The 25,881-nt window shown below is 37.5% G+C and overlaps 1 protein-coding gene across 6 annotated transcripts in view; it reads left to right on the top strand.

Moving 5' to 3' along the window:
* CERKL (CERK like autophagy regulator) overlaps positions 1-25,881 on the top strand; it is a 136,737-nt gene that overhangs the window by 88,001 nt on the left and 22,855 nt on the right. For 3 of the 6 annotated variants that reach the window (XM_082690237.1, XM_082690235.1, XM_082690232.1), the window contains 8 exons: positions 5,236-5,299; positions 12,839-12,981; positions 17,986-18,063; positions 18,869-19,046; positions 19,129-19,188; positions 19,792-19,817; positions 19,913-20,021; positions 22,689-22,785. In XM_082690237.1, coding sequence (XP_082546363.1) covers positions 5,236-5,299; positions 12,839-12,981; positions 17,986-18,063; positions 18,869-19,046; positions 19,129-19,188; positions 19,792-19,817; positions 19,913-20,021; positions 22,689-22,785 — 755 coding nt within the window. The remainder of the gene's footprint in view (positions 1-5,235; positions 5,300-12,838; positions 12,982-17,985; positions 18,064-18,868; positions 19,047-19,128; positions 19,189-19,791; positions 19,818-19,912; positions 20,022-22,688; positions 22,786-25,881) is intronic. The other 3 variants (XM_082690236.1, XM_082690233.1, XM_082690234.1) reach the window with 1 other exon arrangement.

The following is a 25,881-nucleotide window of genomic DNA, read 5'->3' on the forward strand; positions in this document are numbered from 1 at the left end:
AGTTCTATTTTCAACATTTTGAGGAACCTCCATGCTGTTTTCCAGAGTGGCTGCACCAGCTTGCATTCCCACCAACAGTGTAGGAGGGTTCCCCTTTCTCCGCATCCTCTCCAGCATCTGTCATTTCCTGACTTGTTGATTTTAGCCATTCTGACTGGTGTGAGGTGATACCGCATTGTGGTTTTGATTTGTATTTCCCTGATGCCGAGTGATATGGAGCACTTTTTCATGTGTCTGTTGGTCATCTGGATGTCTTCTTTGCAGAAATGTCTGCTCTCTGTAATATATTTGACATGATAAATTCACTAGGAGATAATGCTTAGATAAATGAGGCAGGATTTGAAACATTCTAGCTAGGTATGTATATTATAAAGGATTTTTTTCTATAAGTTTCTTTTAAAAATGAATAGCAAAATTAATAGCTGGTCTAAAAAGTAGGTAGAGGATCTGAAAAACCATTTTCCCAAAGAAGACCTGCAGATGGCCAACAGGTACATGAAAAGATGCTCAACATCACTAATCATCGGGGAAATGTCGATCATGGCCACAGTGAACTATTACCTCACATCTGCTGGAATGGCTCTTAACAAAAAGTGTTGGTGAGGATGTGGAGCGAAGGGAAGGAACCCTTGGTGCACTGCTGGTAGGAATGTAACTTGGTGCAGCCACTGAGGAAAACAGTATGGAAGTTTCTCAAAAATTTAAAAATGGAGCTACCATATGGTCTAACAATTCCACTTCTGGATATTTATCCAAAGGAGAAAAAATAACTAACTCAAAAAGATAGCTGCACTCCCATGATCATTGTAGCACAATAGCCAAGACATAGAAGCAACCTAAGTGTCCATCAGTGGATGAATGGGAAAGAAATTGTAGGGTCTAGATATGTGGGTATATGTGTGTGTGCATGTGTATACGCATACTTACACACAATGAAATATTATCTGGTCATAAAAAAAGGAACTCCTGACATTTGTAACAACATGAATGGACCTTAAGGGCATTATGCTAAGTGACCTAAGTCAGAGAAAGTTAAATTGCCATCTGATCTCCCTTATATGTGGAATCTTGAAAAAAACAAAGAATGAACCCCCAATTGAACATACAGGTGTAGAGAACAGATTCTTGGTTGCCTGAGGTGGGAGGTGGGAAATGGGAGAAATGAGTGAAAGGTGTCAGAAGGCATAAACTTCCAGTTTTTTTTAAAAAAGGAATCACCACATTAATAAAAATATACTTTTCCTTTTGGTTACTGCTGAAACCCTAACTACTTCTGAATATAGATCAGCATCTTTTGAAATACTTGAGCTGAACTTGGATTCCCCCTTTGCTGCCACCACGAGCGCAGTATCTAATAATAGTGTCAGAAAAACTTCTGGAAGAACTTAGAAATGGAGTTTTTTTCTTTTTTCTAATAACTTGTTGGCATTTGAGTTGAGGAAGAACATGAGTGGTAAGCCCAAGCTGGCCTATGATAACCTTTCTTTATCCTTCTCCCAAAACAGAGTAGATTTCAGGAAGTACATTATTTAAGGTCTAAGAGGGTTTTTGAGAGATTATAAATTCATAGGATAATTCATAGAACAATAAAGTAAGAAAAGGCACCTGAGAGATCAAACTGGAAATAACTTGAGAGTGATCTAGTTTAATTTCCCCCATGTGGTGGAGTGTAGGTGTGGCCTGACTCATGGATGAACTCTTGGGCTTTGCTTGGGGACCCTATGTCCCTGTCTGCCATTACTGGATAATACTGCTGGTCTTTATTGAGTCAGAGTCTCTATAACTTGTCCATATTAGAAAAGACACCTTTTTTGTTCTAACTTATATAAAGGTACCCTTCTCTCTGAGCTGATTCAGCCCAAGGCCACCAGCATATTGAGTTAGGTATACTGGCCAGATTGCAAACCTATCTGTCCCTTTGATCAGATGCCTGTGTGCAAGGCATGAACTGAAGGGAGAACTTGTGAGATGACTTTTGCCTCCTTGTAATTTTTAGAGTCAGTGTTCTCTTTTGCCCTAGTACAAAATAAATGCATCCCATCCTGCGTATAAGAGTCATTAAAGTATTTGAAACAGATCATATGTCTGCTCTTGATCTATCTTGTTCATGATAGGCAGTTCCATCTCCTTCAGTCAATTTTTGTGTTAACCAACTGTAGACCTTATCATACTCACCATCATTATCATGGTCAAAGGCACATCTGAATTTAGCCTTGATCTTTGCCAACTCAGGGCTCATGGGAGTGCTATTACTTCCTATTTGGCCCTGGTGGAATTGTAAAGAAAGTGGAGTTTGTTGTCACCTTTCCCCCCAACCCCTCCTTCTAGGATCACGAGTTTAACTTACAACACTTTTACCAAATCTCCTCTTGGAATTTTTTTTTTTTTTTCTCTTTGGCTCTTTGTCTCTACTTAAAGCCTTCCCTGCCTGGAAATGCCTCCTGTTATTCCTGATCTTGCCCAGCAGAAAGCGAGGCAATTTGATAAAATTGAGTCACAAAAGATGCTAGTAGGTCAGGGCATTATTTCTTTCCAATTTTACCTGCATTTTAATAAAAATCTGGAGAGTACCTGTTCATGCATCATATCGAGTGAGAGGTTCTTTTTGTTATTCCTTAAGTAATTGTGGATGTATATGACAAATCCTGTTTCCAGTACTCAGATGTCTGGGGCTTGTCTCTGATGACAGTGTAGACTCATCTGTGGGGAGGTTATGTAGAAGAAGGATAGGAGACCTGAGAAAGTCATTCTGGAGAGAGTAGGATAAAGGTTGGAGGCAGACTTGGGAAGACTGTTACACTATCCACATTAAAAAATATTAGTGCTGGACCATGGACATTGGCTTGAGGAGGGATACTATAGCAACAAAGACCAAAGCAACTGGTCTTGACCTTGGAGTAGTTGTGGAGAGTGAGGAGGGAGACAAGCTAGGAAGTAATTTTCCTGTCTTGGGAGCAGGGAGGAGATGATGGAACACAAAGAACAATATATTTGAGAGGCAATCTGAAGGTAGAAATAACAGATTCCATCTGGAGCTAAGTTGGAAGTACCTACAGGCCATCTCAGTGTCTTATCCCATTAAAAAATTTTAACACCAGACTAAGAAAGGTTTCTTGAAGTCCAGGTTTCATCTGATTTTACTACAGCCTGTTTCCTCATCAACATTCAGCATTAACATCAAGACATTACTTTCTTCCAATCTTATCTCCTTGAGGAAGTAATATATAAAGTGAAAGTTCTGGTATTTGGAGGAATCCCAGCACTGAGAACTGAGTTCAAAGCCTTGCAAAGAATGGAATCTCCAAATTTTCTGAATACAAGTGTCATAGGGTATCATTCTTATTAGAAAAGGAAAGGAAGTGAAAGAAAAGGCCAGTAATTTTTTGAAACTGCATTTGTCTAGTAGTCTGTTCCTTATGTTTATTTGGAATGGGATGATTTGAATCTGGCTCTTTCTCACTCCAGGGCCCCTAATATTATGTCTAAATAAATACTTCAGTTTCTTCTACTGTATCTAAATAGTAGTCTCTATCCTTTATCCCTGTTATTTTTTTATAATCACTTACTACTACTTCATATTGTACATTTATGTTTTAAAATCAGCGTCTCATTTCTGTCTCCAGAATATGAGCTCCCTGTTGCCAAGGACTTCATTCTTTTTGTTCATTTTCCTAATATCTTGTGATCAAGTTTCTTTCATCTTTTCTTTTTGTTTCAGGTCACTATTTTTTTTTTTCTTTTTTAACTTTTCCAATGTCATTTTAAAAATTACTCTTCTCGGATAATCTGTATCAATATATTGTCAAATTCTACCTGCAAAATCAAAGAAATAGAATATTATTTAAAATTTTTCTTGAATAAAGGTAGTGTTTAGCCATAGCCTAGTTTTAAAGCTACCTTTGTATTGGATTTGAAAAGCTTTACCAGAGTAAGCTGCAGCCTAAAAGCAAGATTTGATTAACTGATTCTCAGCATAAATATTTCTTCATAATATCATTAAGTATTTTCAGTGTGTGTATGTATATAACATTTTATTTCCTATTTTTAAGGTTTTGACTACTTGCTGAAGTTATAAATGATCAACACAATCACTTATGATAACTTAACCTTCCAAGTTTATTAATATTAATATTTTATCCTTAGTTTCCTCCTAGCTTTCTTCTGATTAGAATTTAATACAGAGAAGTTTTATTCATGTGAATGTTAACAGCCTTTGAATAAGCTGTGGGAGAATTACAATGTAATGCTGCTGGATCCAGAATGATTCTTTTCGACACCAAGACTAATAATTCTTAACAATATCTAAAAACATTGTAGGAAAAGCTTGAACCATACTGGCACCAGGGACAGACAGGCATGAAAGATTAATGTAATCTTGCATATAATGATGCACATTCTTACACAAAAAATCCATCTGCAATGTCATGTCAGTCAGCAGAAATCTTTGATGGGTGGATACAGCTGGGCTGTCTCTTCTGGCAGCGCTGCCCTAGAAAATGCTAAATGTGGTTGGGATGCTTGGTGCCATCTGCAGTGTGCCAGTTTGTGCTGTCTCCACTGGCATTTACAATACTGCGTAGGGCATCACGACTGTAGAGACAGCGATAGGGAGTGACAGATCCGTTTCCTCAGAGGCTTGGGCGCTGGTGGGTCCGTGCCACCGTCCTCCTCCGCTTTGGGTCTGTTACCGTCGGTGTTGGCTTGCCTTCGTTGTTTTCACGTCCAGCTCCTCCTCTTTTTAGTCTAGCCGTTCCAGATACACATTCTTCTAGTATGTAAATCTTACACTAACCTTTCCACTAATTTATTCGTGTGAGGTTGCCAAAGCGATTTAACATTGACTGTTTGATGCCAGCTAATGTGCTTTATTTTCAAAATACTGCTGCTCTTAGGCTTCTGATTTGAGGGAAATGTATCTTCTTTATAATATCAGGAAGGGAACACTGAACAGACATGCCCCAAGATAAATGATCTGACTGCTGTGTGTGGGATCGCTCCGAATGACTTATGTAGTTGGAACAAATATATGACCCTTTTTTACATAAAGCTATAAAACACATCAGACAAGTAACACTTAATCCTCTTTCCCGTGATTAAAATATAAATATTCAAGGATAAATGTTGTTTTATGACCCGACCATATGTTTATGATATTATTTTGCCAAACTAAGTGAAAGAGTGTAGATCATTGTTTAAGACTTTAACCTGTTTTTTTGGGGTTTTGTTTCTAAATAGTAACAGAGTACGAAGGGCACGCTCTGGCACTGCTGAAGGATTGTGAACTCCAGGAATTTGATGGGTAGGTTATGTTATTGGTCTGTATGTGTCCCATGGCCTATGTTCTGGAATGTTTTTGTTAGTCTTTAGCCACATATTTGGGGCTTATAAGTATTTCAGTATTTGTGGTGTATGTAATTAGACTATTTCATTTCTATCTGTATACTAACAACTAATGATCACAATATGGCCTGGTCCTCTGCCTCTCAGGATCAGGCATAGGAAAACAAAAGGAGAGATATCTAAGTGCCAGGAAATCAAAGAGGACCACATCATACTGACCTAGTGTGCATATATTTGGATCTGTAGTCCTTAATTCTTGGCTTGAACCGTGTGAGTATCTAGAAAAGCATTGATGGAAGGTTATATGGTATAACTATATTGAGATCCTCTTTTGTACATTTATTGATAATATTAATAGTTACCCACTGGTTCATTTGGCTGTGATTGCAGGTAAATATTTTATACATACAAATATATTGGAGTGCCTGGGCGGTTCAGTTAGTTAAGCATCTGCCTTTGGCTCAGGTCATGATCTCAGCGTCCTGAGATCGAGCCCCATGTCAGGCTCCCTGTTCACTGTTTCTCCCTCTCCCTCTGTCCCTTACCCCCTGCTTTTGTGCTCTCTCTCTCTCTCAAATGAATAAATAAAATATTTTAATATGTATATATTATTTTCAGTATAAATAAAGATGCCAATTTTAATTCTTTTGTAATTTAGTGGCTACCAATTAAGTGTGCTATCCAGAGTGGGCATTGGAAACTGTTGTTTGCAATACATTGTTGGAGTGTGTAGAAATCGTTCACTGTCATGGAAACATTAGAAATGAGGCGAGTGACATATGTAGTTTTTTAAAAAGTAGGCAAATCAATTTGCAAAGTGATGGATTGATGTGTAAGACAAAAACATTTTAGGGAAGTTTTTTTTTTTTTTACAAGAGTTGATATTTCAGGGGTTTAAAAGGTGACAATTATGTGAATTACCTGTGTCACATGGTAATGGGCAGGAAATAAAATGTAATATCAGGAAGGGCAGTTGTGTCTTTGAACTGTAGGGTGAAAGGCTTTGCTCTTCTCAAAGAACTACTAGAATATTTTAGGAAGGAAAGTAATGCAGTCAAAATAGAGCATTATTAGGGTTGTTTGTCCAGAAGTGCTTAATATTTTTTTTATAAGAGACAATATTAGTAGACAAACCATAAGTGACTCCTAATCTCACAAAACAAACTGAGGGTTGCTGGGGGGGAGGGGGGTTGGGAGAAGGGGGTTGGGGTTATGGACATTGGGGAGGGTATGTGTTATGGTGAGTGCTGTGAAGTGTGTAAACCTTGCGATTCACAGACCTGTACCCCTGCGGATAAAAATATATGATATGTTTATAAAAAAATAAAAATTAAAAATTAAAAAAAGAAACAATATTAGTGGATGAAGAAGAACATTTGATAAGTAAAACAAGACTTTTTAAAAAGGAATCTGAGAGGAGCAAATCTAGATGACAACATTACATGATTATTGAGAATGAAGAGTATGAGGTAGGAGATTACTTAAGAGCTTTACAGTTAAAGGGGTTTAAAGGGGTGCCTGGTGGCTCAGTGGGTTAAAGCCTCTGCCTTCAGCTCAGGTCATGATCTCAGGGTCCTGGGATGGAGCCCTGCATCGGGCTTGCTGCTCAGCAGGGAGCCTGCTTCCTCCTCTCTCTCTTTGCCTGACTCTCTGCCTAACTCTGCCTGTGATCTCTGTCAAATAAATAAATAAAATCTTTAAAAAGAAAAGAGTTTTACACTTAAAGCTAGACAGATTAACAGGATACATTTGGCAAACTATCTTGCAAGTATACAATTTAAGAAAGATAATTGAGGTACTACACAGTGGTTAACTGAACATAATAAAAATTAAAATACTAAAAAAAATTAAAAACTGAACTTTTATAAAAAATACAGACTATTCCAATGTTCTAATAAATTCCTACTTTTACGCTAAAAAATTTTTTTAAATGGCAACTACATTAGAAAAATAAAGTAATTGGGGGACCCATGCCTACCACCTACTGCCTGTTAGTATAGTCCTGAAACACAGCTTGTGAATATTTAAGTGTGGCTGTATTGCAGATAAGTCCTTTCTTCAAAACATAATTATATAAATAATGAGGGTAACAGATATCATAGATATTAGACCTGGTGTTGCCCATCACCATTTTGAAGTTCTATGTGCTATATATATGTGTAAATGTGCTATGTATAAATAAGTTTCATTAGTAATTATACTATGTAAGGAGGAAGATGAATTTTGCAGAGGGGCACCTGGGTGGCTCAGTGGGTTAAGTGTTTGCCTTCTGCTCAGGTCATGATCTCAGGGTCCTGGGATCGAGCCCCGCATTAGGCTCCCTGCTCAGCAGAGAATCTGCTGCTCTATCCCTCTCTGCTCCTCCCCACTGCTTGTGATTTTTCTCTCTCAAATAAATAAATAAAATCTTTTTAAGACTTTTGCAGAATGACAAAAGACTGAAGTGCAGTATAGTAATTTTTTTCTCTAACTGAATGTACTTAATTCTTGTTTATTTCACATGGCAGGTGTTGTTATTTAACAGTGTGGCCCTAAATGGTATGCAGATCTTTGTTATTATCCACATTTTTTTAACCACATACTTTGACCTAACTATTCTATGATGTAAGTTCAATGATTTGATGGTTTCTGAATTCCACAACATGCTGATTTATTTAGGTCTTATAATAATTTAAAATTTCTATTGAAAATCATCTATTTTCTAAGATTCCATCAATACCTCATTTATTTTCATGGGCCTAGTTTTTCCGTTGCGATCTGGGAACAATTACTAAAATGGTCATTTTAAGTCACTCCACTTAGAATTACACAGATTAGGTATATGAGGAGGACAATGGAAACATAGTTTCTTTAGACACTTTAAGAGAATAATTCTTTGTATGCATTTTGTTTTTTAGATTCCACGTATGTATGAAATCATACTGTATTTATCTTTCTCTTATTTCACTTGGCATAATACTCTCTAGGTCCTTCCATGTTACAATATTCTCTAGGTCCTTCCATGTTGTTACAAATGCCAAGATAAAAGAACAGATTGGTGGTTGCTGGAGGGATGGAGGTGGGGGGGTGACGTGGGTGAAGGAGATCAAGGGGTACAGACTTCCAGTTTTAAATCAGTCAGGGGGCTGTAATATACAGCATGAGGACTATAGTCAGTCACAGTGTATTGCATAGTTGAAAGTTGCTGAAAGAGATCCAGAAAGTGTGACAAGAAGATAGTTTTTTGTAACTTTGTATGATGATGGCTGGGAATGAGACTTATTGTGAAGATCACTTTGCATGCATACAAATGTTGAGTCATTATGTTATGTACCTGACCCTCATAATATGTCATATGTCAAATATACTTCAATTAAAAAGAAAGAACAATTCTCTAACAAGCTGAAGCATTTGAAAACGGAATGCACTCCCTTTGTGTGTTCCTGTTTCTGAATGTGTTCAAAGAGTGGCTGTTGAAGGACTTCCTGAGAAAAAGGTACAGACGATTCGAGGTTGGGATAAGCTACCCCCAAGATTCTATGGTCATTGATGAGAGAGGGGATTCCTTCAAGAACTTGAGCCTGGAGCATTTCTGCCTGACTCAAGTGAAGCTACTGGTAGGGTGTGATTAGAAAATCATCTAAAGGTTTATAGACACGGACCAGACAGTTTAAGGTCCAAGAAATATTCTTAGACCTTAATAAAGCCAGATGGTTTGGTAAATAATGTTTAAGAAATGTTACTTGTTAAGATTTTGGAATTTTTGATGAGTTACATATGTTTCTATAAAGACATATCATGGCAAAAAAGCTAACAGGAACACATGGATCAGTACGCAAGATCGCTGTTGTGCATCTCCAGTGTATCCTAGCAAACACTCTGAGATCCATCACTCAAACTTGTAGGAGTGCCACTTTTTATTCGCCTCCTATTTTTACTATGCATGGAGAGAACATTTTGTAACGGCAAAGAAAAGAGTACCGTCAGGTGCAGAGACCTGTAGCTGGAACCATTGAATTTACAAGTGTGAGCATGGTTAAGCTCATCTGTAGCTCTTATGCAGTTATAAATGTACTAATATTTCCTATTTTGCTCCATAGTGTTTTATTTGAACTTGAATTAGTTTTTCTCTTCTTTTTAAAATTTCACCATGAACTAGACCTATGCTGATTTGGACATTATTGACTAACATTGAGACTTGACCTCATTGACCATCGTATCTGTATTACTAAGTAAGGTAATTTTTAAAAAGTACTTTTCTTCAAAAAAGAAAAAGTTTAAATCAAAACCTAGTAACCTGTTGGGAACATTTCAAAGATGATACTGGTTTGTAGATGAAGAAACACAGATTTAAAAATTATATAAAGGGAAATTTTATGAAGAGAAATAAGGTATCAGCCTCTGCTTCTACCTTTCCAGGCAGAATGATTGTATTTGGGGTCATGGCAAGAAGGAGTTTACTTTTTCTGAAAATACAAGATGTAGCACATGCAAAAGATTAGCTACTTTAAGTTTTATGTTTAGGGTAACTCTTAAGTGTGGTTAAATTAACACATAAAAGGTTGTGGGTGGGTGTTTGCTTTGCCTTTTCTTGTAATGTGCAGACTCTTGTGATAGGTTTGCCTGAAGTATATCCTTGAGGCTGAGTAACTATTCCTGGAGGTGATCTTAATGATATAATAGTTATCAACATAAATATATTACTTTAACACATTTAATTACACATTAATTCTATTGGTAAACTGATTTCCAAAAGAGTAAGCTTCCCATAAGGTAATTTTCATTAGATTTCACATATAGAAAGGATACAAGACATGGACTAGTAGTAGTGCTGTCTCTTAAGGCTGAATTGTGATGTTTCAAATCCTCCTTCTGTCACTATGTAATGACCTTGGAAAAGTTACTTAATCTTTCTATGCCTTAGTTTCCCAATTGAAAATTGAAGGTAAAAATATCTATTGCATATGATTAGTGTCCAAATTAAATGAGTTTATACATGGAGGGTGCTGAGAACAGTGTCTGGTACATAGTAATCATTCACTAAATGTTACTTTATTATTGTAATTATCATTTGTTAAAGTTTCAAAATAAGTAACCTAGGACGTGTTAGGACAAAAACTCAAAGGCTTTTGTGGCAGAGTATGTTCACAGCGGAACCATCACTATCAATTCTAGCAGTGAGTTAACATGTACCGGATGCTCTACTGGGTGCATGATCCCAGGGGTCAGATGCTGCCATACAGAATGGCAAAGTCAGGTTCTGTGCTAAGTTAGATGTTTTGTTGGATGACCTTATGTGCTCTGTTTAGATCACACACACCTCAGCGGGTAGAAAGACCTTACGTGCTCTGCTTAGATCACACACACCTCAGTGGGTAGAAAGGGTGTGAATCTCCTAGGTGTGCTTAAGTTCATAGAGTGTTGGCCAATCTCCAAGATCTTTGAAATCATATTAGACAAGGTTCACATCAAACCTTGGCTTCCCCCTCTATAAAGATGAGGCTAATGCCTACTTCATAGAACTCTGAGGATTTAATAGAAAAGAACCAAAATAAACCAGAACTTTATTTTCTGACATAAAGTCGACCTTCAGTAGGTACAATCACTTTTTTTCTGAATCAGTGGCCACATGATGAACCCCTAGAATCCTTTCAGACCTAAAATAGTACCCCTAGTCAATAATGACTGGGTCATATCCCACGTCCTGGAGTCTCTAATAACAAGGGTGGACCTGGATCCTGTCAGGCAGTGTGCAGTCCTAGGGCTGAACCACAGCTCTGTGCAGGGGCTGGAAGGCTGAGAAAAAGGTGGGGGGTGGGGAGTTGAGGCACCCTCAGACTCTGGGTTCACCAAAGTCAAGAGTTTCCTAACCTTAAGGAACCATTTAAAAGCTGGTGACCAGGGCACCTGGGTGGCCCAGTCAGTTGAACGTCCAACTCTTGGTTTTGGCTCAGGTCTGATCTCAGGGTCCTGAGATTGAGCCCCACCTCAGGCTCTGTGCTGAACGTGGAGTCTGCTTGGGTTTCTCTCTTCTTTCTCTACCCTTCGTCCCACACTTGCTTTCTTTCTCAAATAAATAAATCTATTTTAAAACAAATAAAACCTGCTGTTCATGATCCATAAGCTGTTTGTTTGGCACATGGAGGTTTTTAATAAACTGAATGCTAGTTGATAATATTGACAAATTAGGAGACTCACCCCAAAATCAGAATCTGTGGTGGTTCTAGAAGAATCAGAGGATGAAAAGTGTCTGAAAAACCTAGGCATGCCTCCCAGATGACGTGAGTGGGCTGAACTGAAAATCCGTCCCTTTTTTTTTTTTTTTTAAGATTTTATTTATTTACTTGAGAGACAGTGAGAGAGAGCATGAATGAGGAGAAGGTCAGAGATAGAAGCAGACTCCCCATGGAGCTGGGAGTCCGATGCGGGACTTGATCCCGGGACTCCAGGATCATGACCTGAGCCGAAGGCAGTCGCCCAACCAACTGAGCCACCCAGGCGTCCCAATCCGTCCCTTCTTTAGACTCATTGTGACCTTCCATTTTTGCTAGGCTCTTATGGGCCTTGAGTTATGACACCTGCTTTCAGTAACACAAACTCTTCCTCCTTTTGGGTAAATTAATGTGCTTTTGCTACTTAAGATTATTTTACGTCCTTTTTTTTTTTTAAGATTTTATTTATTTATTTGACAGAGATCACAAGTAGGCAGAGAGGCAGACAGACAGAGAGAGGAGAAAACAGGCTCCCCACTGAGCAGAGAGCCCAATGCAGAGCTTGATCCCAGGACCCCGGGATCATGACCTGAGCCGAAAGCAGAGGCTTTAACCCACTGAGCCACCCAGGCGCCCCTATTTTACATCTTTTAAATACAAATAATTATGAAACAAATTTCTGAAATTCGATATATTACTTTCATGAATTTCTGCCACCACCACGGCTGTAGTCTACTTACCATGAAATCTTATTAGCAGTACTGACTAGGATCAAAAGGGCAGTAACAGTAATTTTAAAAGTGCCAACTAGTAGTAATGTCCAAAAGATAAAAAACAGTTCAGGTTTGTAATTACTGTATTTATCTACTAATGGTAAATCGCTTCTTAAAGTTTCATATTTCACATGACTTTTACAGCTGTCGTTTCAGAGCTATATTGAAAATTAGCAGTTGGTTAAATGAATTGTACGTGACTGCTAACATAAAATGAGAACAATATACTTTTGGATATCAACAGAGCCAAACGCAGATTCAACATGAATTAACATGTTCAAGTGTTTTAATGCCTCTTAACCCACTTAAAAACATTTTGTCTATGGGGTATTGTGTAGGAATCATATTCTCAAAGTAAACTCGACCAGTGCTATGCTAGGGCCTCCTTATTCATTGATATTTACTAAAATGTTGGAAGGTGCATGTGAGTAATCTTGCACTTGAATATATAAGGTTACTCTTCTGAAGTTGAGATTTCATGAATAATTACCAATTAGTGTAAAGTGTTGCATTCTTTAATTTCTTGTTTTCTAGTGTCGTCTGTGTTGGTGGCGATGGATCTGCCAGTGAAGTTGCCCATGCTTTGCTTCTCAGAGCCCAGAAGAATGCTGGGAAGGAAACAGACAGCCTTCTCACCCCTGCCCGAGCACAGCTGCCACTCGGCTTAATACCAGCAGGCAAGCCAGTGACCATGGATTTGCTAATTGGCACCTCTTCTCCTATCTTTCTCTGTTTCACTTCCTATCCTAGACAATGTAACACAGAGTTAAATGGAGACTTTGAATCTGAAAGACCCAAGTTTGGCATTTCCACTAGCAAATGTGAGACGTTGGACAAGTTATTTAATTTCTTTGAGCCTCGTTTTTCTAATCTGTAAAAAAGATACCCATATATATATTCACCTCAGTATAAGGTTATTGTAGTATTAGATGGTGTATGTGGAGGATTTAATACATAGTTAAACAATTGACAAATGGGATAGTTATTAATCTGGCTTCCTCTATAAAGGTCTAGTGATCACACAGCCCCAGGTATGAAATTTCACAAGGCCCCTTTAGTCAAGCTGTTTACATTGTCATATGAGGTAAAATGTTGTTACTCCCATTATCGGAGTATAAAGAGATAACCCGGAGTTGAGAATGCTAGAGAGATTCATTCTCACTGCTGTATTGCCAGCAGCTAGAATAGAACGCGACGCAGTGAACGTTCAATAACATTTATAAAGTGAATGAACGTATAGAAGACTTAATAGAGCACGTGCCCTTGAATTAGGCCTAAAATGGGCAGGATCTGGCCTGATGAGGATGAGTTATTTTCTTCATTGCAAAAATAACCAATGCCGAAGTGAAATTCAAGAGCATGGAGAAATAGAAAACAGGTCATTTGTTGGGTGATGGCGGGATCAGAACTGTCCCAAAGCAGGGTGGCTCCTGGGCTCCACAGGGAGGGGTCTGAATTGTATTTGATAAACAGTAGGGAACTATGGGAGTTTGAGAGCAAGGAACACCCTGCTGGGAGGCTTTCTGGGAGAACTTGTGAGCAGGGGAAGGGAGCGGAAAGCTGTGGGAGCCTGGGAGAACAGCTAGAGTAGCCCCGGCTTCCAGAAGAGAGGAAAGTATCTTTCACAAGGTTATTACATTATGTCAGTCACTCCTTCCAAATTATTTAAACAAACAGTAGTGATGGAAAGTGATTCTTTCTTTTCTTTTCATTTGGAAAACCTCACACAGTATTCTCTCTACAAGAAAAGTAGAAACAATGACCATTTCCTATGAAAATAGGAAATAATGTGACTGGTTAAAAAATTCAACATTATATCCATTTGATAACCGCATTCATTTAGTATGGATATCAGTGTATTTAGTATTGTTCGTAGACAGAGAACAAAAGATACACAAATGCTCTTTTAGACTGTGAAGTCTTTTTAAAAAACCAGAAGAATTTAAAAGGAGACACGTATTTGGATATATCCTGGTAATTATAAAGCATATAGAGAAAAACCTTTGATGATCTTTAAGCAGAAGAGAAGAAAATAACCTCAACTGGGAGGGAAAAATAATGTGGCCCAGAGGAGCCAGTAATTTTCACCTTTTCGCATCATTTTAGTGGCTCTGTCTGTAATGGTGGAGTTTTTCAGCATTTCCTTCCAAGCCAAGTGGATGTGCTTAGGTCATTTCCTCTTCAGTAGTATATGCACTCACACTTGAGGTCACTTATTAACTGTTGTGAATCAAAAGTAAACTTGTTACCCTCACAGGTAGGCGTTTGACCTAAAGGGAATAGTTAGCTAGAAAAACTAGTGGTTATGCTTATCTTCTTAATATGCCATTTGAATGCACTTTGCTTAGAAAATACAGCCTGTTGCCAAAATTGTGGTCATGGTATAGGAGTTCCAGCTTATGGATTCCATAAAGAGGGGAAAGTCACGTGCGGGATGTACTAATAGGAAGACCCAATGCCCCATCTGGGCTTTGATAGAGAATGGGAACAAGAGCGGGGCAGGAAGTTTCCAGGCTGCGCACAGAAGACAGACTGCTTTTGAAGCCATTTGCCTCCTGGAGAGAGACACCCAGAGGGAGAGCGTTTAGTAAATTACTCCACTGAGCCAACAGACTAAGCCGCTGAATTATGGTCAGACTCAAATGGATCAGATGTGGGGAAGCCTGTATTTGAACTGCTGGCCATTAGCAATGGTGTTTGTTGCCATGGGAACTGGTGCTAAGGAACTATACAGAGAGATTCCGATTAAACGGGTGGGGGGAGGATAGAGGAAAAAGCCAGAGAGGACATAAAAATAAAAAAGCAATCCAGTTGTTGTAAAACAAGGCTCAATCCACATACTGATGGCAAACCATATATTCCTATAGCGTTCACATAAATAAATTCATGCTTTCCAATTAATTTGAGGAGAATAAAATATTGCCAAGGGACTGTTAATTTCTATGATATTTCAGGCAAAGAACCAAAGTGTAGGTGCAGTTTTCATGAGAATTTTAGATATGCTTGACTAGGAAGTCATTACATCACATTTATCTGTTTGGATGTGGGAGACATTAACGGCCTTATGAATATTCATGGTGTCTGGTTAATTAAGTTAATTGTTCTGCAGAAGTGCTTGCACTTCCAAGGACAATTTTTTCCCTTGTTTCTTTTTGCCTCCATAATTTCTGCCTGGTACTTCCATCACTCATGCTTTACATGAACTGCTACTTCTGTCCTTACCCTCTTTGTATCTGGCACATTTTAGCAGGTCTGGAGAGGTGGTGGTGAGCAAAATTGCTGGTAGCTGTTAAGAAAAATAACTTTTCAGACTAATTAAAATGTTTACCTTGAGGTAGAACATTTATAGCTTTTGTGAGAATGCTAAAATTACATAGTTGTTATTTATGTGAGCAACATGTTCTCTTGGCATGTAGACGTCTTTTCAGATGGATCACATTTTGTTTTTGGAAATTGTACTCTGTCTTTTAGATTATCCAAACAAAAATACTGAGCAATCTATAGTATTACCATTTTATAAGCACTTTCCTCACAAACTTTCCTTTTTAATTCAGCGTGTAAAAAACTGTTCTTCAGGACTAAGGAATGGGTTAATCAGAGTAGAAGATGACTAAAATAATTTCTGGTCATGCCTCTTTGCAAATTCTACGGATTTAAGAACAAGTTGTCAAGGTGCAAAGCCCGAGACCTAAAAATTTTGAAAAGTGATCTTGAGCAATCTAAAAAGAGTTGTGTTTGGACATGCTTTGCATACTTCAAACTCACAGGGAATAAATGGTCTTTATTTTCTTGGGTCATGATATGTGTCATTCTCTATTGCACATGACAACATGACATTATGTTCTTTAATAGCCCTTCTAGAGGAATGCTTTTATGGTCTATTCCCAATTAACCATGGTAATGGAGGAGATGTGTTTCATGGAGTACCGTAATCCATTGATAATCCCAAATATCTCACTCTAATTATGTGGTCTCCTCCAAAACCTTTATCATAAATCTGATTGGGAAGCAAAATAGGTTGATTTGTTTCCTTTCTTCCCTCCCACCTATTTCAGATTAATTAGCAATTAGATGACCAGAGGGTAAGCTGTTAGGTGGTCAAAGGATAATTAGAAAGGCTTAGGTAATTGACTCCTGGGTAAAGATCCACTGAGTAACAGGTTTCTGGACCCATTCTTACACCTTAGGATGCCTATGAGTCACCTTGAGAACTTGCTAAAGCATGGACACCTGGGGCCTTACTTCCAGACCTTCTGTTTCCAGTGGTTGGAGGTGGGACCCAGAAATTTGCCTTTTTAACAAGCTCCCAGATGATGTTGATGCTCCTGGTCCCTAGACCATACAATTCTAGATGAGTGCCTCTTCATGTTACTGTTCAGGCACAAAACCTGAGGATCTTATAAAATGCAGACTCTGATTCAGTAGGTCTGGAGTGGGACCCCAGAGTCACCATTTTAATAAACACCCATTTATTGTCCTAAGCACCAGAGTATTGTAGCTGGAAAGTGGGCCATATTCTGAGTAACAAAGATCAGAGTATCATTTGCCCTTTGATAAATCAGTTGGAACAGTTTTATTAATTAGGGTTGAGATGGACTTTTCTTTGAATTGGTATTACTAGAGGTCTGGAAGTCATTAATATTAGATAAGTCCCTTAAAACGATTATTTTAATGACAGCCTTGGTTAAGAATGTCAGAGTTGCCTAAGCTTCTTCAACTTGACAACTCTTGAGCATATCAGTTTTAGTGATATAAAACAAAGAGGTCGTGTATGACCATACAGGAGTGTTCCCAGCTAACAAGTCCAGGGGCTAACCTTCACGCTTTCATAGCTGCTGGCTGTTACTGCCATTTCTTTCTTACAATCTGTAATTCAAGAAAACTTGTAGTCTTGTAATTTTAAATCCTTTTAACCTCCTGGGAATGGCAGGGGCCAGTTGATTTTTTCATCTTCAAAAAAAGGCTTTTACCCCAAGATCCCAGAGATATAAAAATGTTATAGAAGCCTGACTTGAGAGAACTCTTTTCTTCTGCAGGGTGGTGGCAAAATCCATGTGGATCATATATTATCCTAATGATTATGAAAATAAGAAATCTATAATGTCTCAAAACAGACTTTTATAGTGGTAAATACCATGGAAATAAATATTTTCTTCATCGAGGATACCATTTGTTCTATAAGAGGAAAATCCCCTCTTGGATGAAAGCTTATCTCTAAGATTCATTAAAAGTATTTAAAAACTGTCTAGTACTTTACAGTGATTTTAGATTTTTTTCTTCATTACTATTTAGATTTTTATTTATATATTTATGCATTTGTTTCTGCTCTCCAGGGACAGCCTTAATGCTGTTGGTGCTCATTTTGTGATAGAAGTTAGAAACCCACTCATTGAAGTTGGGGTAGACTTTGACGTAACTAGTACATTTTGGTAGAAAATAGACATTAATGATGGAAAAAAGCAGTGATCAAATAGATACTATAAACTATTTACTAATTTTAAGTTGTTTAAAGGCTAAACAAAAATTTGGCAACTATTTGATGTGAGTCTGTAAATGAACACTTATAAACTTCCATTAATTTTTCATTTGAACATTACGTAGTCATCTCTGTGTAAAGTAAGAACAAGTGCATAAATGAAAACATACACTACATTGATTATACATGTTTTGAATTGATTTAGCAGGCTCTACTAACGTACTCGCACATTCTCTTCATGGAATCCCTCATGTGGTAACTGCAACTTTGCACATTATAATGGGTAAGAATTCTTTCAAAGAAGTTCCTGTTTTATAAGGAAGTTGACTTTCTTATAAGGAAGTTTTTATATTTATATATGACTGTTTTATTTCTGTCAGATGCATCTAAGGAAGGACAAGTTCTTTGTCCCTCAAAGCAGAGACATGTTTTACTGAAAATCAAAAGTCAACTAGGGCGAAGCTTCACCATTTGAACTGCCTCCCTTTTCAGAGCACAGGCACTATAAAGAGTAGAAAATGAAGTTTTACTATAATCTTTTGAGAAAAAAAAATCATGATGGTGGTCAAAATCACAATTTTACAATCAGATTAAGAAAATCCATGCATCCTTTTGAAGTATATCAGATACTGTTGTTGGGCTACATCTAGATGGTAGGGCTGGGATGACGTTATTAAAAGAAAAACACAAAAAGACAATTCACTGCACAGCTACTCTAGAATTGTTATTATTCCAATTAATGGGAGGTCTGTAAACTCAGATAAGTGCAATGCAAAACTACTGTTAAATCTAAGTTTAGTTTGCCCGTGTACTTTAACTTGACTTCTTTAACCATGTTTTACATGAAATAACAAGAAGTTGTAGTATTTACTACTTTGTGTTTCTCCCTTGGTACCTGAAAAATTTACAAATGGCAGTTGCAGTAGTTGAAGGTCAGGGGAGATGAAGAGAAAGCAAGGATATTTATCCTGATAGGAAATTGCTTGAGATCTTTTATAAGTAAATAAATAGGTTCTTCTGTGTTTGCCATTTTGACAATTTGCTCTACTCCTCTCACTGCTTGACTAATATCCAACATGATATTCAAGGGCACATACAACCAGTTGATGTCTGCACTTTTAGCACGACTGGCAAGCTTCTTCGCTTTGGGTTCTCCGCCATGTTTGGTTTTGGTGGAAGAACTTTGGCCTTTGCAGAAAAAAATCGATGGATGTCACCCAACCAACGAAGGGATTTTGCGGTCATGAAGGCACTGGCAAAACTCAAGTAAGCTTTTTTTTTTTCTTAAACCAAAAATTTTGTATCTTAGAGTACATGAGTGTTAATGGCAAATTTTATTGTATTTTAGGCCTGAAGACTGTGAAATATCCTTTTTACCATGTATCAGCTCTCATGATTTACAAGAATGGTAGGTAAAGAGCTCAAAGTACTATAAGCATCTGTATCTTTCTTTAAGGCATGAAATAGTTTGATATACACAATTTTTTAGTCTTGTGATCTTAGGTTGTTTTTCTAAAATATTAGCCAAGAATGTAGAGTAGTGTAATTCTAGACGGCCATGTACTTTTGACTTCTGTCTTCAGAAACAATGATTCCTTCCATCCATCCATCCATCCAATCATTCACTTATTTGTTCTACAGCCTGTTTATTGAATGTTACATACCAGGCACATTGGACACAACAGTAAGCCAGAAAACAAACAAAACCCATGGTTTTTGCCAGGAGAATTTCAGTCTAGTGTGGAACACAAACATTACTCAAAGCCACACAAAGCAAATGTTCTAGTCTTTAAAAGAAAAGCAAAATCATCATTGTGATGGTGGTTATGACACCACCTTTAAATGAATCAGCACAGTATAATGCAGTAATGGAATATACTCACATATTTTTACTTACTTGATCTAATCTAAGAAAATATTTAACAAATTAATTTCTTGAAGTTTCTCAATAGAATAGATGTTATTTTTTGTGTGATGTGGTTTTTCTTTTCTTTTGTTTTCTTACTTTTAGGAAGGCAGAAGGATCTCCCAAATCTGGTAAGCTTAAAAGTACCTCCTTAAGAACTGAGCCAGACCCTGTTGACATTTTGCTCTGGTGAGGGAAAGTAACCAGTCACTTCCATTGCCTTTAGACAGTAGTGATCAGTGGCAGACCATCCAGGGTCAGTTCTTGAATGTCAGCATTATGGCAATCCCTTGCCTGTGTTCGGTGGCACCTAGAGGCCTGGCACCTACTACCAGGTTAGTAAGCATTTTTATTGAATCACTAATACTTTTCTATAAACCAGGGTTTTTTTTCTCTTTCTCTCTTTTAGAATACCTTGATAACTTTTGGCTGGCTAGAATATTATCAACAGGTAGTCTCTTTTGGACTGTGATAATAGAAGAGATTCTAAGGGACTTTGCCTCAGAGTAGGCTGAGACCAGCTGTTAAACTGGAAATACTAGATGATCACTGATTTATTTGTATTTCTGAGGCTAAAATATTTCTCGGGTTTTATTAACATATTTTATTATGTCATTTTATGCCTACTTTGCTTGCTTTATTTGTGTTTATTTACTGGTCATTGAAAACATTACATTTCTTGTATTTCTTGTGAACGTCTCTACTTTCAAACTGTAGAACAGACATAAATATCTTCAGCATGAATAGCTTGTCTGTGGGTATATTTGATACCTTTGTCAAAGGAAGCTGAATTTCACTTATTTATATTTAGTATGAATAGTGGTACATATGAATCTGCTGCCCACATTTTCTTGAGACATTTTATATATCATTTTATCCACAAAAATATAAACCATCTCTTACACATTCTTTTCAAGCAGCTGTCCATTATTCATCTGAAAATCTTTCTCTCCCACTCCCATAGAGAGCATGGAAGGATCATGAATATTGCATAATATAGTCAAATCTAGATTTTCCCTGGACATAGACTAAAAGAATGACTTCTGTGCTGTGGCAATTTATAACATAATTTCAATGTTCAGATTTGTCTTCCCTGCAAAATATTTAACCAGAATGATTAACAGCTAGCAAGAGGGGTTGATTTACAATTTTTTCCTCGGCAGTTGATATGAAGGTGATAGAGAAATATCCAAAGTTAGAGAAGAAGAAAAACTATGCACTTTGATATTAATATCTAGACACCAGCGTCCTCTTTATCTTTAGTAACTGGAAGGGAATTATTTTGAAGCTTGTGTGATTTAGAAATTGTAACTTAATTGTTTCCTGCCTATACCATCAGAAATCCTAGATAGATGTGTACTTGCCTAGTATAGTCTCCCTTGCTACAAGTGAAACCAGCTAGCTGACTAACGGAGCAATGTTCTACAGGACTGGAGACAATACTTGTCTAATCCTACTTCATCTCTGACTCTCATGTTTGCTTCAGGACCTTCATGAGAGGTGGTCTGCTCTTCTGGGAGTGGATTCATGCCTCTCTCAATGCTGCTCCATATAGTTTTTAACTTGCCTGGAATTCCATTGCTTATTCTCACGAGGCTTAATCAGTATTGATTAAATTTTCAGAGGAGCTAGAGAATCTCTAGTTAGAGATTTCCTTGTGGACTGTAATCGAACACTCCCCCCGCCTTTTTTTTTTTTTTTTTTTTTGTAAAAACCGTTATACCACGCCTTGGCTGACCAGAGGTATTCAGAGATTTATCTTCAGAATGATTCAGGATCATCGCACAGGAGATTCAACTTCCAACTTTATTCCTCCCCCCAATAAAGTATAACTTAATTCAAAATACCTCATTGAAAATTGCTGATAGAAATTAGTGTTGTTTTCAGTATCCTAAGATTAAACGCATAATATATATAAAACTTAGAATAGTGAAGTTACATAGAGCGTGTTTCAATGACTAAGTATTGAAAAGGAGACATACAAAGTGCTTTTCATGTTTATGAAAAATTAAGCAATTTTTGAAGAATAAAAACACAAGACAGTACTCTGAATGTGTTGGCATGTTAAGAAGAATGAACATTGGACCCTGGCAGCTAAGAGATCTGGTACCAGTGATCATTTTGTTTTTCCTGGTGTTCCTTTGAGCAAATCACTTAAACTTGGGGTCTTCTTTTCCATCTGTATAAACTGAGTGAATGACTGGGTAATCTCCAAGGTCCCTTGCAAGCTCTAACCTGAGTTTCCATAAGATTTAAAGAGCTCTTTTTCCTGTTGTTGTTATTCTTGGAATAACTTTATATTTGCCTTGAAATCAAGCTAGAAATCATTTGCACATATTTCTGCAAACTGCCTTCTAAAGCTAGATGCATTTGTGAGTGGCTTTTTTGGCACTAAATCACATCTCTAAATTTGCAGTCTCTTATATTAAACTGAACTGTTATGCAAGATTAAAATGCTCAGTCATTTAACTGCACATGTGTGGCAACATTTGTCCCTTTTATCCATCTGTGGGCCCCTTTGATTTATTTTTCTATGTCACTTCGACCTGCCCATAAGTAAATATTTAAATATCACACTGTAGGTTTTAGAAAGTGTTGAGCAATTTGTTATACCATTTGTATTTATTTGCTGTTTTACCTCTTTTAAAAACACATGATTTCACATTTTGAATCCCTAAGTAAATACACTGGATTTTAAATGATGTCTTGCTAGGTTATATAGGATGCACGATCGTTCATTTTCTTAAAAAGCCCCTAATGAACTTACAGAAAAGGAAATCAGTCAGTTAATAAAAAACTAATTCGAAGGGCTGTGCTGTTTAAAAAATAACAACAGCAAGATAAGATTGAAGAATTTTAGGTAAATGTAATGTGACGATGACTAATCTCTCTGGCCTAAAACTTCTAGTAAGCGTGATATTTGTTAGAAGGAATGATAGAGTAATTTCTGTTGCAATCACTTCATAAACTTCTCAGTGTCAAATACAAATATTTAATTCCAGATTAAATAATGGAAGCATGGCTCTTATCGTTGTACGAAACACTTCTCGACCAGAATTTATAAAGCACCTAAAAAGATACGCCAGTGTTAAAAATCAGGTAGAGTAAATTATTTTTATTTCTTGTGTGCAAAACTGTTAATCCTGGAAAGAGAGATGCTGCAAGAGTTGACATCAAGTCCTGCATCATAAGAAGGCGTTATTCTCTTAATATATTAATCTTTTTTTTCTTTCAGTTGTGGTTCCTCCAAATTTTGAAGAGTATCTATTGTATTAATATAGATTGGTCCTTTTTGAGCTATCCTTTGGAGGATACATACGTGTGTGTGTGCGTGTGTGCCTACAAAGAGAAAGTAGAAAATGTAGTGTTATACTGAAATGTGAAGTAAATTAAAGATAAAATTATGTACTTGGCTGTTCTTCAGAATGAAAAGCAGTGAAGTCTGAGATGTTTAGCCTTCTCAATGTTATGGCAGCAGAGTCTCTGAAGTTATGACCTTTAGATTCTCCTGCCATTTATGTACAGATCAGCCTGCCTTCACTTAATTGAAATAGATTTGCAGACCTATATTTAAAAACACACCACATTTATACAGTCAGTATTCTATTCAGAATGAGAACATGTGGTTGCGTTTTGGGAGACAGATAAAATTGTATTTCCCCTTAAGGGATTTGTTTTAAAGAGAAGCAATAACTATTATAAGCCACATTCTTTTGGCAGAGATTTTGACCCAGATTTTAGGAAACTGATCCAGAAATATGTGAATTTCTGAAATGATGAGTCTTGAACTACATCGGTATGCTTGTAAAGCCCTGTAGTCTCACTTCCTATAGGTACAGAACTGTACCTGGACACAGCTGGAGAGAGTATATGGGAGGAGGAGCGTAAGTCCAGTGGTGGCGGTGGCATCTTGCTTATGCAGGTGACCATTGCGAGGCTCACACTGTAGTAAACTTTTGTAGGCAGTCCTCATGAAGTTTCAGTTCTCTTCTGCCCCCTATGTTATTTGATCAGTGTTTATTGAGCAAGCAACTGAATGAAGTGTCTAGGAAATTGTATTGTAAAAATTACAGTGCCTCTTTCCTTAAATACCAATCTCAAAGTACACAGAAGCAGACATAATGTAGGTTGTGAGCCGAAGTAATAACTTCATGTGTGTGTGTGTTTGGGGAAAGATGGTGACTGACTGTTCAAGGAATGTAGGCCTTTTCAGATATTACTCATTTTGTTGGCAGTGTTACTATTTTTCTTAATCCACAAGCAGTATATGTTCATTATTATTTTTTCCTAAGTCAGAAAGTAGAAACAGCAAAGCAATATAAAAAGCACTCCGAATTCTGTTTCCAAGAGCTAATCAGGATCACTACCTTCGTATAAACCTCTGAATCTTTCCACATTAAACATATGTGAGAACCTCAATGGGTATTAACCTGAAGGTACTCATCCTGAGAAGCTCTGTATTTATTTTAGGGAGATACAAAATAACTAGGAAATTCTCTTTTGGAATTGCCTAAGGGGCAAATGTCTGAGGTAATTTTTTGTAGGCATCCTTTTTTCAACACGAAAATATCCTTGTGAGTTTGAGAGTAATACATGCTTACTATAAAAAGAAAAGCGAAGACAGAGTGAATAGAACTCTCTATAGGAAAACAATTTTTTAAAAAAGTAAGATCATGTTATGCAAGATATATTATAACCTGCTTTCCCCATTTACCAGCCATGTCTTATTTTTGATGCAAAAACTATTGCCTCTGTGTGTGGGGGGTTAGGGGGCTGGAAGAGGCCAGTAGTTAGTCCTAACTCTGATTGACTTAGCTCTTTCCAAAAATTGAAATCCATGCTATTGCTCTGTAATTATTTCTTTAACTCTGAAAATACATATTCATACATAATGGTAAGTATGAATAAGTAGATGGATTCCCAAGGTCACTGCTGCCAAGCAATGTTAATTTGATACATTTGGTTTTTTCTTTTTTTTTTTTAAAGGACATATATTTACACATAGGTATGTACGTGTAGTCTCTTTTCTTCATGGTAACATTTTCAAAAATGTAAATTTATGTAAATTATGTAATATGATAAAGACCACATAAAGGTAAGTTTATATAAGCAGCAGTCTAGTTAGCAGTAACTGTGTATCCAGAAAGGAAAACACAGTACTTCGGCCTCGGGAAAGCCCCAGTCTAGGTCCGGGAACCATCTTTGCCAGGTTGAACTGAATCTTCACATATATTAACAATCGTAGCATATAATGAAAACCACCATCATCCTGCCTTCCCCATCACTGTGTCAAATAGAAAAATACTACCCTTCCTTTCAACTCTGTCCTATCACCGTGCTCCTTTTCCTCTGTCTTACATTCCCACGTATACTTCGACCATCATTTTTGGTAGGGAGTTTAAGACCCTTAAGTAAGTTAGTGCTTTCCCTGAGAACTTGTTTGCCAACTTCTAGTCCTCTTGTGATACTTTGTCCTGGGGGATCTCATTCCCTACCGCCACCCCATTTGAACCATTATCTGAGCTTTGCACAATTAACTAAATTTGCGAATTAGTGTTCTCTTTTCTCTGCTGATCAACAGGATCATGGTGCTTTCCTGTGTGCTGAAGTAGGAAAACTCATAGGCTTCTTGAGTCTAGCATGTCCATACCTGACCATATTGTGTTTCCCCGAAAGGTCCTCCTTCCATGTGTTTCTCCAGAGGATGGCATCCTGGAGTTACTCCGGAATCCTCTCCCTCCCGCATTCCTCACAATCAGCCCTCCAAGCTCTTCTGTTGGTTTCCCTCCTAAATGTTTCTGAAATTTCTCCTCCACCTTATTTTGAACCTTAATCCCTTATAGTTTATAGCACCCTCTTTCCGACCTTCCTTTGCTCTGGTCTTATCTTCCACAGTTAGTTTTAGAGGGATTTTGCTAAAACACTTTGCTGATGCTCTCATGCTTAACTCTTCGGTGCCCTGCTCACTCTTGTCAAGATGGTGGCGCATGTCCTCGGCATGGAATACATGGCCCTTTGTATTCTGGCCCTTGCTTATGTCACAGCCTCACCTCTTGCCATTGTACCCCAGCTTTCCTGTGTTTTGGTCATTTTATTAGTGTGTTAGGGCTGCCATGACAAATAACACAGACTCTGTGGAGGCTTAACAGAAATTTCTTTACAGATCTGAAGATTAGAAGTCCAAGATGGTGTTAG

The sequence above is a fragment of the Mustela nivalis genome, assembly GCF_964662115.1.
Source record: "Mustela nivalis genome assembly, chromosome: 11".
Taxonomy (NCBI): domain Eukaryota; kingdom Metazoa; phylum Chordata; class Mammalia; order Carnivora; family Mustelidae; genus Mustela; species Mustela nivalis.